This window comes from Athene cunicularia, assembly GCF_003259725.1.
Source record: "Athene cunicularia isolate RWA chromosome 10 unlocalized genomic scaffold, athCun1 chr10_part1, whole genome shotgun sequence".
NCBI lineage: Eukaryota > Metazoa > Chordata > Aves > Strigiformes > Strigidae > Athene > Athene cunicularia.
The window spans coordinates 6,780,695-6,796,140 of NW_020799112.1; the positions used below are offsets into that span (position 1 = coordinate 6,780,695).

At 39.5% G+C, this 15,446-nt stretch overlaps 2 protein-coding genes across 2 annotated transcripts; one reads left to right on the forward strand and one right to left on the reverse strand.

The window, feature by feature from the left end:
- The first annotated feature begins 677 nt into the window (after positions 1–677).
- Positions 678–8,906, forward strand: ADAL (adenosine deaminase like). Its single transcript, XM_026856336.1, has 9 exons — positions 678–1,646; positions 2,165–2,225; positions 2,989–3,076; positions 3,649–3,730; positions 4,523–4,649; positions 5,321–5,401; positions 6,388–6,526; positions 7,019–7,119; positions 8,455–8,906. Exons 1-9 carry the CDS (start codon positions 1,558–1,560, stop codon positions 8,644–8,646), a joined length of 960 nt encoding a protein of 319 aa, XP_026712137.1. The 5' UTR covers positions 678–1,557; the 3' UTR covers positions 8,647–8,906.
- Positions 8,907–11,011: 2,105 nt separating this feature from the next.
- LARP6 (La ribonucleoprotein domain family member 6) lies at positions 11,012–14,847 on the reverse strand. Its single transcript, XM_026856329.1, has 2 exons — positions 14,733–14,847; positions 11,012–13,705 (listed from the first exon to the last, which is right to left on the reverse strand). The coding sequence occupies exon 2, from the start codon at positions 13,491–13,493 to the stop codon at positions 12,516–12,518; it is 978 nt and encodes a 325-aa protein (XP_026712130.1). The 5' UTR covers positions 13,494–13,705; positions 14,733–14,847; the 3' UTR covers positions 11,012–12,515.
- Between the last annotated feature and the right edge of the window lie 599 nt (positions 14,848–15,446).

The window sequence follows — 15,446 nt, forward strand, 5'->3', positions numbered from 1 at the left end:
GGCTGAGGCGGGCGGCGGCGGCCCAGCCGCTCTGCTGAGGTCCTTTATCCCACGGGGGAAGGCGGGAGGTGTTGGCCTGTGCAGCTGGCTTGCAGTTCTTAGTGTCTAATCTTCTTCCAATTAAATCAGTTGAGCGTGATCTTTATTTTCTTCCTTGGCCCCGCTTCCCCCCGGCTAGCCCAAGCAGTCTGTCTCAGATAACGCTTATTTTTCCCACGTCCCGAAGGGTGTGCCTTCCTTGTAGCGGATCTGGGCTATCGCTGGGGACGTGTTACTGCGGTTTTATCGGTGTTCCCGTTCTGGCCGCGAAGCAGCGAGCGGCACGTACTCCCGCGGAGTGCTCACCCAGGGGATGCGCAGCGGCACAGCCCAAACCACGTCACGTTACACCACCCGTGTGTTCTCGTGCTCCTTTTCAATAAGATGTTTTTCAGCGTTTATGTCGAGTGTCTAACTGAATTCTATGAGGTATTTCACTTGTAAGACTATGAAAAAATTAATTTAGTGCCAGTAGCATGTCTGGCTTGGTTTCCAGCAGCAGCCATAGCTCCTGGCGTTCAGTTGGAGTTGTGCACCCTTACAGTTTCAGGTAATCTGACTCCTTTTCCTCTGCCTGTGAATTTAATACTTTAAAATAGGAGTCTGAAATAGAATACTTCTTCAAGATTTAATTAGTTTAATTTTGTGGAGTTACAGTTTCAACATGGTTTCCACTCAAAACCTTGAAGAAATATTTCTTCAGTTTTTCTTCTCCCAGTGAGAAGGGATGTGTTCCCCGGGGGCGAGAGGGCAAGTAACAAAGCAGATGCTTTGTGGATACATTGTGAATGAGTTAAGAGAGCACTAGGGACCTGTTCCATATGTCAGGAGCCAATAGATCTTAATAAGGAGCAAAGGTGAAGTGAGGAGTGGAGCTGAAGATCATGGATTTGGACCCCAAAGGCAAGTTGTCAAGAGAAAGCCAGGCAGAAAGCAGTCTTGGACAAAGGAGGGCAGTGATCCCAGTTGCCATTAATGGGTAGAAGGTTGTGTCTTGCTGGATATCTGTTGTGAGTTAAAACTACAAGGTATGAAAAAAGGAAAGGTGCGTGGATATACAGGTGTTGCTGGTTTCAAACAATGTACACATACATTTATCTTGCAGTGGATGTGGAAGGAGTTCTCAAATCCTTATTATACTTTTCTTAATACTGAGGCAGCTGTTTGCTTCCTCCTCACCTCGAAGTGCAGTGCTCCAGCAATCAACTGGAGAGCTCCTTCCCGGGCCGCTGCGCTCCCACTGAGATCAGCTCTAACAGCAGCCCAAGGGGGAAGAAACAAATAGGACAGGCTCAGGTGCACTGGTGCATGCAAAATCATGAGGAAACAATTATTAGCCAAACACAGAAATAACTTGTTTTATTTTCAAATTCAGAGTGAAACAGTAATGTAGGATACAAGAACAGTAATACAAACAAGATGTAGAAGCCATCCTTTTCACTGCACACAAATCCATAGGATTTTTTTTTCCTCTAGGAGCTTCATGCTCATTTGAATGGCTGTATCAGTTCTGCCACTATGAAGAAACTTATGGCCCAGAAGCCGTACCTTCAGATCCAGAATGGGATGACTGTGATTGACAAAGGAAAAAAAAGAACCTTAGATGAGTGAGTATATGTGTGTGTGTGTGTGAACATTTACCGAGTGTCTCTTAATTATGTTAAAACCAAAAATGTATGGCCTTATACACTGCAGAATATACATACTCAAGTTGTAATTACAATACATTCTGCTAGATTTTTTGATGCTTGTATCTATAAAATAACTTCTATAGAATAACTTCTTAGATGTTTGCAAACTAAATGGAAATCTTGTATCAGTTCCCTTTTTAAAGGATTGAAAACTTTCACATAACGTGCTCTTCAGAGAAAATTGACATGTATAGTTTCCTTTTTTGGAACAAAAGTTTTCCTTTGTGCTTCAGAAAGCTTTGTGGTGGTAATAATTTCTCTTGCAAATGTATTGTTAGCATCTAAAATCAGAAATCATCATTCAGATGGTCTTTGTGATTTAAGCTACAGGCTGGTTATTGAACATAGTACATGTTTTCAAAATGTAGATTTTTTTTTTTTAATACTCATTTTACCATTTGTCGTTTGCTCAATTTTTTACCTTTTTATTTTAGATGTTTTCAGATGTTTCAGATCATCTATCAGATCACCACTAGGACTGAAGATATTTTACTGGTAAGTCAATTAAAAGTTTGCTTAAAACAAGCAAGCAGTGCACACAGAGTTAGTTGGACTAACACCATTGGATTCCCAGTAACAATATCAACAATGGTCTCTTCAATTGCAGGTCAGAATTATTATTGTAAAACACATCAATTTGGAAACACGGAATTTTACATAACTTTCAGTTTTTGTGAAAGCAGTGAGCTTCCAATATGGTGGTCATTACCACCACTTGGATGCTTGGACTGGTAATGTCTGAAAAATGTGGAGTCTGTTTATTGTTACAAAAGCTTTGATTTACTGCAGTCTGCTGCTTCTTTGGTGCATTACGTAGCAAAACTACAGAAATAGAATTGCCGTTTGTTCACTGTAAGTTACAAAACTGTCAAGGAGAATTGTTGTGTGATCAAAATAGGAAGCAGAAAGTGGTGTAGTGTCCTCTTCTTTCCACCTGTAAAGGGCTTTTAGGCAGCCTGTTAAACTTACAGAAGGGTACAGTAGCTGTGAAAGGGGTTATGACTGCACCAGTTGAAGGGTATTCTTTGTTCAGACAAGGAAATTCTCTTTTGCCTGAACTCTCTTTAGTACCACTGAGGGAGCTGAAGGTACCCTCTGTGGGGTAGTATTCCCAGAGATGGAGAGCACTAAAAACATGTAGGGCCTGAGAATTTTGCGTTTCACACCAAAAAGTAATTGGGTCTTTTAGTTGTAAAGGAAAATATATCAAATTATAAGCATTACTTTCATGATGATGAATACGCTGTTTCTTAATCAGATAACTAAAGATGTTATTAAAGAATTTGCTGCTGATGGTGTCAAGTATCTGGAACTGAGGAGCACTCCTAGAGAAGAAAAGTCTACAGGTACAGTCTGTTCTGGGTTTTAATTTGTAAGTCTGATGTATTATCAAACTTAGCTAAGACTATGTTAATAACAAGTAAAGTCAGATTTAGTAGGTTCAATAAAACTATACTTTAAATATAAAAGCAAAGATTTAACGATGCAAAAGCATGTCACTTTGCTATTAGACTTTTGAGCACAAAAATGTGTTGGTTATAACTCTACTACCCAAGAATTTGGGTTATTTGCTTTAGTTTGACATCTGAGTCTGCTAATATTTTTAATAGCTGATATATTTTATTTTTGTTACTTTTTTTATTTTAGATGTGGTTTAATAGAAACACATGAGAGAAGTCCTGTTACTACTCTCTGGTTCACACTGTTATTTTCTTTCTTCTAGATGCTTAGGAGGAGGCTTAATTCAAATGTATGCTTCAAAGCAAAGCTATGTTTATAAACAGAATTAGAACTATATAGAAGACTGTGGACTAAAATCAAAGGTGTAAAGTGAAACTTATGAGGCTGGAGAGCTGACTCTGCAACATAATACATTAATTCAAATATGTTTATTCCAAATGTATGCATGTGTTTGTAGGTATGACCAAAAGGATGTATGTTGAAACTGTACTTGAGGGTATAAAGCAGTGTAAAGAAGAAGGCTTGGATATAGACGTAAGGTAAATAAAGTACATGGAGTTCCTCTGTTTCAAGGTTTTGTGTAGTCTCGTGCTCAGTCATTTGCAGAGGGGTTTACAAACCATCCATGTAGGAGACAAAATGATGTTTAGACTAGATTACATGGAATGGAAACAGGTAATTCATATGGAAACCTGGATTTTTATCTTCCTTTTTACTGACAAAGAATAAAACTGGGTAAAGCTTTTCAGCTCTAAGACTGTCCATTCTCTGCAGCATTTTCAGGAAAAGCAGTGCTTTTGGCTGCAATTGCATTCAAGACTCGTTTTTCACAGCCTAGATTCATTGTGAAGATTTTGCTTGATTAGCTGTAGAAGCAACAGGAGGTTGTTCAACAGCTGTAGAAGGAGAGGTAGTCCCACCAGGCAGAAAAGTTTCAGGTGTCAGTGGTTGCCTGGAGGCCCTCAATTTGCCTGTCTTTTATACTCTCAGTAGCAACCTGTGTGAGATTTTGTGGAAGCTGAAGAATTCTCATTCTTCATGTGTGCACCTCGGACAGGTTGCTTGCCTGATAGTGCAGGCAGCAAATGAGCAGCGTGTTGTTCCCTGCCAGCCCCCTCACTGGGGCTACTGCATTTCACAGGCCAACCACCTATTCATCTCATTTGTGTCCCTCTGCACTTTGGTACCTTCCTTCCTTGAACAGTTGCCTATACAAATACTCTTTATACTCAGCTGTGAAGGATATGAAGTGCCATTTTTGTTGGTATCAGATTTACTGGTCTCCTGTATTACAGCTTGTATTTAACTTAATACGTACATTTCCATCCTAGATTGTTAATAGCAATAAACAGAAGAAGTGGCCCAGCAGTTGCTAAGCAGACTGTTAAACTTGCTGAAGAGTTCCTTCTTTCCACTGATGGGGTTGTAGTAGGACTTGACCTCAGTGGTGATCCCACCGTAAGTTTTTGTTTTATTTTGGTCTGTTCTTGAAGATAGACATCAAATGTTGGGTAACAGCAAGCAGTTCTGATCATACTTTGTTCTTATAAGTTTTTGTTTGATGTTTGTGGCTAGTTTGAATGGATTGCTCATAATCCGTTAATCCCTATTGCTGTAAAAGACAGATACTCTTAACAAAGAATCAACAGATTAATACATGACACTGAAAACAGAGCTGCTGAAAAATAGTGTTTATTTGGGAGATGTCTGTTACTGAATTGTCCCAGTCAGATTGACTGGGTTGAGGCATGTTAAATAATACTGCAAGTTGATGCTAGTTTAAATATTGTTTAGATGCACCAAATTAAGAAAGAAAAAATGTTTGAGGATAGCTGTCAAGTTGAAACCAAATAGTTCTAGGTGATAGTTGTAGAAAGGATATAAAAATTGAGCCAGTTGGCTTGTCTGTGTTGGGCACTGTCTGCACTACTGACCTTTGACCAATTTGTCTAAATTGTGCCCATACTGCAGAACGTTATGTGACTTGCTGCATTTAAAACTGAATGGGAAAGGAAAAATAATTCAGTGTAACTGTATTTGAATTAAGTATTTTGATATTGCTTAGTTATTGTTATAAGAGGAGTTCTGTAAAACAAGCTGTAGAATGGTGATGTGTTTCTGTCTTCAAGGCAGGACATGGTCAAGATTTTTTGGAACCACTCTCAGAAGCAAAGAAAGCAGGTCTGAAGCTGGCATTGCACCTTTCAGAGGTTAAAGTTTTCTTTATTTTGGTCCTTCTCTGTACATCCCATTTTATAAAAATCTTGATGAAACTGATTAACTTCTGTGTGTCTTGAACTTCAGGCTGAAGTAGTAATGGTTTGGGGCATTTTGATGAGAGAAGAAAACAAGGAGATATCTTCAACAATCTCTTTTGAATCAGAACTGTTCAGATATTTCATACTGTACTGTATCGGGGGGTTAGGTGTGAAATTGAAAATTAGTAATATTCTAAGAGATCCACTGTTTTCTTCCTGGTATTTTGTCAGAGGTCATGTATAGCAAAATTGGCACATTTTCATGAGGAGTTCTGTTATATCAGTAGAAAGGGCTGGGCTTCTCCATGCAGTCTGTTGAAGTGGCTGATGTTTACTTGTGACAAGTCTGATAAATACTGAAAGTATTTTTATTTCTTTGGGAAATTAAGCATCATAAATGATGTCACAGGCCTATTTGTACTTGAGTTTTATTTCATTAAGGAGGCTTTTGCAGGATACTCTTGCATGCTTCTCTGAAAATTTATTTCTTAATGTCTCAGTGGTCTTTTGGCTTTGTTTTATTTTTCTGTTTCTTTGGTTTTGGCCTCTTGCAGTTTAAGTTCTTCATGCACCTTTTTTTTTTTTTTTAACCCCTGCATCAAACAGGCATTGAAGGCCTTCCTGGCAGGGTGGTTTTGAAACTGAAGCATACAGAGCTGATTTGAGGCCTCCAACTGGAAGTACTTTGGAACTGCAAATAGCAAACAATCATCTTTATGTACTAGTTAAGGATTATGGCTTCTTTGGTTTGTAATTGCAAGTTGAGTCACTTTCAGGGACTACTTCTTTCTTTACAGGGTACAAATGCAGATATTTAGTCTCACTAACACTTTCTTTTGGATAAGATACGCTATGAAACTAGAACTTGAAGTCCGTTGTGATTATTTCATGTACTGTTTTATGCTGCCTTGATAGAATGTAAAATATATCCTCTCTAGATTCCAAATCAAGAAGAGGAGACCAAAATTCTGCTGGGCCTGCCTCCTGACAGAATTGGACATGGAACGTTTCTCAACTCTGCAACAGCAGGTTCAGAAGAGTTAGTGCCACTTGTTCGACAGAATCATATACCTATTGGTATGAAAAATGTTGAGAAAATTACTTGGTGATGTTTAGATTTCAGAATATCATACATACTGCTGATCCTAGGAACTCTGGTTTGTCTTTGACCAGAGGTGACTTGGAAAATCATGGCAGGGGAAGAATTGCCTGTAACAGTACACTGGTAACGCTTTTGTGGGTTTTGACATATTTATGGCAGCAGACCACAACCGATGTCTTGGATGAAAACAAAACTAGATCAAACAAAACTAACTTTTAGTTACTGTACAAGGCTGTGTGGTGTTTCTGTATCTGCTTTGCAAGCTCCCTAAATTTTATACCCAGCCAGTAGTTGAGGAGAAATTGATTACCAAACTTTCCTTAGAAGATACTACCAGATATTTGACGCATAGAAAATCGAGGAAACAACACTAGCCAATTTTAATTTTCATTCAGGAACAGAAATAAGTCAATGCGTCAAAAACATGTCTTGATACATAGCCTTATTTCTTCTTTATTTTCCCTTAGAACTTTGCATGACATCAAACATCAAAACTCAGACAGTGCCTTCCTGTGACAAACACCATTTTGGATACTGGTACAACATGGGCCACCCTGCAGTGCTTTGTGTGAGTTTTTTGATTTTAACCATGTATTTAGACAAAGAGCCAAACTAATGTGAAATTGGAGAAGTATATCTCATTCTATGGATCAGAGCTGACTTACAGTTTCTGACCTTGCGGCAAATCATCTGCTTATAGGAAATCGGTGCTGGTTTTGGCTGGGATAAGAGTTCATTTGCTTCATAATGTTCTATTTGAGAAATGCTTGCAATACAAATGGGAATTTTTACTATTTCTCTTGGGTTTATTGTAAAGCAAGCCCTTTTCTTCTGTAGAGACAATCAGCTATACGTGCAATGATCTTAACTGTTTGCATACTGACAGATTTTTTTGTAAACATACTGGTCCAATGTAAGCTCATGCTTACCTGGGGATTTATGGTGTATGATGAGAGTTCTTGAGTTCTCTTGACAGCTAATTAAGGTCCTGAAATGTTGAAGTGCCAAGTACTTTTGCTGGCATTGGCAAGATTTTACTATCATCCTGTTAAACCCCTATAATTTGTAGCCCTGTCTGAGGGTGTGTATATCTAAGAGCATTGTGCTTGTTACTCAACTAAGCCTTGAGCCTTTATTGTGTAAATTACTGAGTTTGAACTCTGTATTAGGTGAAAAATAACTCATGGCTAGAGTTTATTTCTGAGATTTTTCAATTGTGACAAGTCTATAACCAATGAAGTCACGTAAGAAAGCAGCTTACCCATAAAGGCCTATAAAACCAGATACTGCAGTGTCTTAAATTCAAGAGGATGTAGTTAGTGTTCTTCTCTGTGGGGACATGTGGGCTCTGAGTTGCAGATGGATAATCTCATTAACCCTGCAATAATCCTAACTCACTCCTCTTAGATGAATAAACTTTAGATGGCTTTTGAACATACTTTTTTGATGCCAGCCTAGTATCAAGAGATGCCGTCAGTATCAAGAGATCGTTCTAGTTGACACGAAGTGTGGAGGGTGAGAGAGTTTCTTCCCCAAAGGTGTAGGAATACAGAGTATGCTCTAGTTCCCAGAGCTGAGCAAAGGGAGAAGAGGAATAAGGAGACCTGCACATACCGACATAACTTGAATGTATGCATCATTTGATAGCCGTCTTTCTAGAAATTTTAATAGGAAATCCTAGTTCCTTGATAAATTGTGACATCACTTTTTCTTGTATGTTTGAATAACTAATTTTGAGTGAAAATAGGGCAAATAAGGTATGAAATAATTACCAACAGATGAAAGAACCAGGGAATAAAATGTGAAACAGCAAGATAAAACTGGTTTGTAATGTGTAGAAAAAACTCTTTTTGATGTAGAAGAATTAATTTAAACTTTTTTTTTTTTTTCAATTTAACTCCAGACTGATGATAAAGGCGTCTTTGCAACAGATCTGTCGCAAGAATATGAGCTGGTTGCAAAAACATTTAATCTGACTCGATCACAGATGTGGGATCTTTCTTATGAATCGATCAACTATATCTTTGCTTCAAGTGTAGTAAAATCAAATCTGAGGGAACAGTGGTGTAAACTGAAGCCAACTCTGTTTGATTAATCACACTGTTGTTCTAAACAGCTTGGCTGTATTAGCTTTGTTAATAAGCATTTTTTACCAAAGTCTCTGGCTTTTTTCAGACTTTAGGTTTATAAACCCAGCCCATAAACTGTGCCACTGCAAAACGAAGATGAGTGGAATGAGCCCCACTAATAAAGGACACAACTAAACGTTCTTTTGTGATTGAGAAAGGTGCTCAACCAGTGACTAAAATTCCAAATGTGCCATCATGTGGTTTCTCTCCAGCTGATAGGACGTTTGAAAAAAATATTTAGTTGAAATATATCATCACACTGCAAACATTTGAGAATTGGAACAAAATAAAGGCACAGCTGTTAGGGGCTGAAATGCCTCTGTTAGCACCATTACACCAAGCAGTCTGTATGGTGTGTGTATATTTGGGCTTTGTAGTTTTTAAACAGAAGCTTTGAGCGATTGATTGAAGGCAAACTCAGGGAGAAATAAATATTTGTCCCAAAGGAATTAAAGATTGCATCTGTTTTTATCGGTGCCCGGCTTCGGCAGAAGCCTGCTGTGGATTGTGTGATGTGTGTGGCGGTGCCTGTCCATGCTCTCGGCACTGCTGCTGTTTTAGACAAAGTTAAGAATCTTGAATGCCAGCATAAACTCTGCGCTACTTCGGGGAAATGGTCTAATTCTTAAAATGCTTTCTAGGATGTTTGGTTTTTGTTAAAAAAAAAAAAAAAAAGAAAAAAATGAAAAGCAATAAAAATAGCTTCAACCTCTGTGTTTTTGAAATCGCTACTTCAAGGGGGGTGTGAGCAGCATGTCTGCCCTGCTGCGGGCGGGTCCCTGGCGGCCCTCCCTGTGCTCCCACAGCCCCCGGGGTGCGGACGCAGTTTGCTCCGCGGGTCTCTGCGCCTCCGGCCTCTTGACACGGAGGTACCGACATCCATAGCAACATGGGCCTGCAACACGCTTTGCTGCTAGATACTGCTGCCGAGGGCAGGAAGCACCCAGAGAGGTGTTTTGCACCTAGAATGTTTTTACATTGATTAATCAAACAAACAAACGTTCTGAGCTCATCAAGGAATGCTGAACATCAGCACAACGACACAAAAGCTGTTCATGACTTCTATTTTGGTCTTTTTGAATAAAATCAGCAGGAAATAGTTGTTCTGGCCCCAAAATGGCAGTAAGAAATGAAAGAGGGGGGGAGAAAAAGGAAGGGGGAAGGGTAGCAAAGTTGGTATGTCTGTGTGGCTACCCAAGGTTTCCACAGAACATTTTCCAAGCAGAAAAGATCCTTCTTAGAGATAGGAGGAAAATTAGGTGAAACAAAACTGATTTTATATATTCTTAATCTGAACTCAGAATAAGACCTCATGATGGCTTTTTATTTATAAGCAGTATTTTAAATTACTTTCCAAATAGTTTCGCTGATCCCATTCTCTTGTGTTGTTTGGTCAAGTTGCATTATCACTGTAACATACAGTTCTCAATATTTCCACTTAATTGACTTCTGTGTGTCTTCAAATTACTGCCTTGCATCAGCTGTAGTACTGCCCCCCTGTACTTGATGACACGTGGCTGCTGCATAGTTTTGTAATTAAGAAAACCCACTTCCCTGGTTATTGGTGAAGTGTACTACTGTTATAAGGAGTCTAGAGTTACAGCACCACTCCTCTGAAGACTGTGTCGTTACCCTGTCACTTAAGATACTTGCAGATATGCTGCCGATTCAAAAAACCCCACTGCTTCATGTTTCACAGTCTTAATGGCGTCTCAGCTGGTATTGGAAGTCAGGAGGTGATTTGGAGGACTCCATTTGTGTGAAGTAAAAGAACCAGGCATATATTTGGGTGGCTACAGAACGATAACGCAAACTGGGGAATTTCTGCACATTGTTTTCTAACTGCACTTATTTACACCACAGAAGTGTTACCTTAGAGCAGAAATGAAAGCTGGAAATGATGTGGAGAAGCCCTGGAATGCAGACTCATCATCTGATTAGAACTCTGTCAATGTACAGTTCCCAAGTTGTACATTAGAGGCTGAAACCTCACTACTTTTTTTCAGGAGGATAACTTTTATAAGTAAAACTGCAGAAGTTCCTTCTTTGGATTCAGGTAGGATTATAGTTAAGTGCTTCTTGCTGACTTTGCTTGTTAAATTCAGAGTCAGCAGTGAGAAAACCATTGTTCAGTTTATATATATATAAAACCACCTCTGACATGGTGTTGGAGTGAAGCATCACCACAGCATCAGTAATGGGGCAGAGGACGTTTTTTCCCCTGAACATGGTTGAAATTTCAAGTAACTATTTCTAGAATTTCATATTTATGATTTAAGTGGATTAAGTATCTATTCAGTTGCAGCCTAACATTTCTGAAGTAAACAAATCTAGACTGAGTTAATACTTTTATTTCCATCTGATTATATGAGAGAACACATACAGAACAGTCTCCAATGCTCAGAATCTGTTCACATTACATGAAAATATACACTTTGGTTCGACTAAATGTTTTCTTTGGAGATGTATGCAAGCAGAGAGCAACTGCTAACTGTAGCATAAGTTTCTCAATGTACTTTTTGAGACAAACACAAGAAAGCTTCAAAACCTCTCTGCCCTGCAATTAGGCTGGTCACATATCACACCCTGTCATAATACAACCACAACTGTAGGTATTTACACACTGCTCTTCAGGAGCGTAGCTTTGAAAAATAACGTAGTTGCACAAACGGTTTATATACCTGTTTCTATATTTAGACATTTGTCCTGGTTTCAGCTGGGACAGAGCTAACATTTTCTTCTTAGTAACAAGAATAGTGCTGTGTTTTGGATTCAGTAGGGGGTTTGGTATGAGAAGAATGTTGATAATAAACTGATGTTTTCAGTTGCTAAGAAATCAAGGACTTATCAACTTCCCCTGTCCTGCTAGTGTGCAGGTGCACAAGCAGCTGGGATGGAGCACAGCCAGAGCAACAGACCCACACTGGCCCGTGGAATATTCCAGATCACACAACGTCATGATAAGCACAGAGATTAAAGTCAGCTGGGAAGCTCGCTCACTCTCCTGGGATTGTGGTTTCAGGATTCTCTCTTCTCGGGGATCACTAGCTGGGAATGGGCAGGTGGTGAGCAAGTGCACTGTGCATTACTCATTTGGTATTTTCTATTATAATAGTTATTTAAAACTTACTTTATTTCAGTTATTAAAATTGGTTTTTTTCTCAACCTGTGAGTCTCCTTCCCTTCACCTCTCTAATTCTTTGCCCCCTTCCCCAGGGTGGGAGAAGGTGAGCCAGAAGCCGTGTGGTGTTTGGCTGTCGGCCAGGTTTAAACCACAACAGCATTTCAAACTAATACATTTTTAAAAATAACAGTGCAGATAAGGGCATTGCATTAGATGATACGTGCATAAAATGATTCAGAAACTGTAGCATCTCTCATATGAGAGGCCTAGAGAGCTGGGGCTGACTGGAGAAGAGAACGCTCAGGGTGGGAATCTCATCAATGTTTTTAAATATCTGATGGGAAGGGGTAAAGAAGATAGATCTAGGCTCTTCTCAGCAACAGCCAGTAACAGAAGGGGCACAAACTGAAACACAGGAAATGCCACCTGAACACAAGGAAGCACTTCTTGCTGTGCAGGTGGTTGGATGTGGTAACACGTTGCCCAGACAGGGCTGGGGAGTCTCTATCCCCACAGCTATTCCAAACCCAAAGTGACCTGCTGTAGTGGACCCTGCCTGAGCAAAGGAGGTGGACCAGACAATCTCCAGAGACGCCTTCCAACCTCAACTGTTCTGTGCTTCTGTGGAGAATATACAAATGATAAAGTCTCTATATGAATACAAAATCTTTTAAATACTGACTTAGCTCAGTCACTCTAGTGATTAATTTTTCACCAGGCTTGACTGAAAGCAGTTGACTGACTTGTGAGCTTGTTTTTAAAGAACAGTTTATTCACTCTTCTTTCACATCCACTGTGGAATCCTTTAGTGCCATCGGGACCTTTAGGCAGCCGCAGCACCCCTATAGGCAGACCATCTGCATTTTGTATTTTCCGAGCCAACATGGGGCTACTGACAGGAGTTTCCTCTTGGGTAACAGTTTTATCTTTTCTCCTCTGTACCCAGGGGCTACCAGAAGGAGTGATACTGCTATCCGAGGAATAATCTGTACATTTCCTTGGAATTTCAGGGCTAGTGCTTGGGTTAAGCTTGCTGTCTTCAGCCAGCGGAGACCTTTTGGTTACTTTTCTTAGTGAAGATGGGCTGTTCCAAGGACTTGATCTGGGTGACACATTAGGACTCAAATGGTTGTTTGGGTGTATGACGGGACTCAAATTACTTGTAGTATTTTTTGCAGTACTTTTGCGTCCTGACAGTGGTGATGTAGGATTACTCTCTGGGTCAGAAGAGCTATTTGCTGAAGATTCATCACCAACAAACTGAAGTTCCTCAACTCTTTTATTAAGGGATTTAGTCTTCTTAAGACTTTTGCTGGTATCTTCATCACGGGTTTTGTCTTTAGGAACTTTTTTCTTTGGAGGTTTCATGCCTATTAGTACAACTTTCATGCCGCTCTCTTTCTTTTCAGCACACATGAAGTCATGAGCATGTATGGCAGCATCTACTTCTTCAAATTCTATAACTGCGCATTCCTGAGTTCCCAGCTGGGTGTACTGATTGCTGACCCTCCTGATATCAAGTGGTAGATCCCTACCAGGCTTGAGAATACGAACTGATGAAATTGCACCAAAAGTTGCAAAGGCTTTGAGGAGATGCTCCATTATCCTTTCTTGTGTGCATCCATTTTCTTGTTGATTGTTAAGAACCTGTAGCTCAGAAATCATGTGGATGTCATACACCAGTAACATCCTGGTAGGGAGGTTTTCACTTGGAAACACTGGAACTGGAGTATTTCTTCTAACTTTTCTGTTATCATCATTGAGATCAAGAATGTCCGAGTACTTCAGTGCATAGGCTGTGGTTCTCCAGTCACGGGTAAGGTGTTTCACCTTGAAGACAGACACAGGTCAAACCCACTCAAACTCATTACAGAAAGTGCAAGGCAGATGCAGGCTCTAGTCTACAAACAGAAACCTGGATTTAAGTTTCCTGGAGCAGACTTGAGTGAAAAAGTAAACAGTTTTCCTGCTATAATGGGCATCAGTGAGCTCCTGTTCGGCTGAATCTACTGAAAATAGGAACTGACACTGAATCTCAAACTGAAAGTCATTACTTTATTTTAAAGCCTCCTCAAGTGATTATTTGGTCATTCCATATTTAGGTCTGAACCATGACCAAAATGCATGTTCTGTGGATTTTGTTACATTTGCCAAATGAGTAGTTTTTCCAAGTTTAAGACTTCATTTCATTGAACTGGTATTTGCTCCCTCAGAAATCTCAGTTAAAAAAAACCCAGACTTTTCCATTTCCAAGGAGCGTTTTTAAGAATTTATCTGTTATTGGCATAATCTGTCTGAAGAAACTGGGAGTGCCTTAACTTCTAGACTGAATAGCTCTGCAAAACTGTCAGATTTAAAATCTTGACAAAGTGTTTCTAATGTAGGTTTAGAAATCAGTTACATACAGTTATGTACATACGAGTTTCTAATGTAAAAAAAAAAAAAAAAAAATCAAAAAAACCAAACCACCACACCACCTCACTTTTAAGTGACTTCAGTTATCAGATACCTTCCACTAAATTTTTGGATCTCCATATATTTTGCAAAGGTCAGATTCACCATCCTTTCTCAGAAACAGGAAAGTAACTTTACCAGGATTACTTAGCTACTCATGAATCTAGAAATTAATTTTTATCGAATGTCCCATTTCCTATGCTCTACTCTCTCCCATAATGATAATTTAGAAGCTTAGTTGCTTAAAAGCCCATGATTTCCCTAGCCAATCATGAACAAGTTCAGCAATTAAAGTTCTGAATGAGAACAAACCTAACCATCACATCAAAACTGAATCAACCCCTGAGAAAGGCAGATAAATTGGAAGACTGTAAACTACCTCTATAAAGTAAGTTATTTTCATCTCATCTCTCCTGATGCTTTTAGATTCATCAAGCTTGCACAGGCATTTCAAGTCTTAAAAAGTTAGCTTACCTTCTTAAAAGAAGTAAGGAGTTTAACACTGACATAGCCCATCTTATTTCTTCTCACATGCTTTAGAAGGAAGGCATCTTTCTCAAGGTTCTCGTCTGAGAAGTAATATTCAATCTGTGCTACTAACTTCTGGATCAGGTCATTTTCTGGTGGTTTCCAGTTCTGGTCAGAGTCGTCATCGTTTTCCCCACCACTGGAAAACAGTTATATCATTTTATTAACAGATCTTCATCTTATATCGGTGGATTCAAATAGTCTTTCAAACTGAAAAACAGTAACTGTAACATTGATTCCAACTTACTTTATAGGTGGGCACTGAACAGGTATCACCCTATCCATCTGAGGCAGGAGGCCAGCTCAGAGGATGAAGCTTCCCAGTCAGCATAGGGAGTCAAGTTCCTGAGCTCATTCCATAAAGCTGGTCTCAGTGCAGAACAATGAGACATATACAGTACATCTTGGAAACACTCTGCCAACTCAAATCCTACACCAAAACATGAAATGCAGATGCACAAGCACATGGTGCTGTACAAAGTTCGTGAGAATACAAGGAAAGATTGGCAAGGAGGATTGTAAACATGCTCAAGTGACTTGCAGCTGGGGTGCCAAAACCCACATGTCACACTTAGTTGTTTAGCTTTGTGTGCCTGACGGGTAGAATGACTGCACTTAATAACATAGGCCTTTGAGAAACTCAGAGGCACCTCATCCTTG

Bases quoted from the DNA above. Each gene is read 5' to 3' on its own strand.
- ADAL (XM_026856336.1), top strand. From the start codon at position 1,558: ATGAAGAAACTTATGGCCCAGAAGCCGTACCTTCAGATCCAGAATGGG. The intron at 1,647-2,164 runs GTGAGTATATGT...TTTTTATTTTAG, and splicing joins AAAAAAAGAACCTTAGATGA to ATGTTTTCAGATGTTTCAGA. The intron at 7,120-8,454 runs GTGAGTTTTTTG...ATTTAACTCCAG, and splicing joins GCCACCCTGCAGTGCTTTGT to ACTGATGATAAAGGCGTCTT.
- LARP6 (XM_026856329.1), bottom strand. From the start codon at position 13,493: ATGTTACTGGTGTATGACATCCACATGATTTCTGAGCTACAGGTTCTT.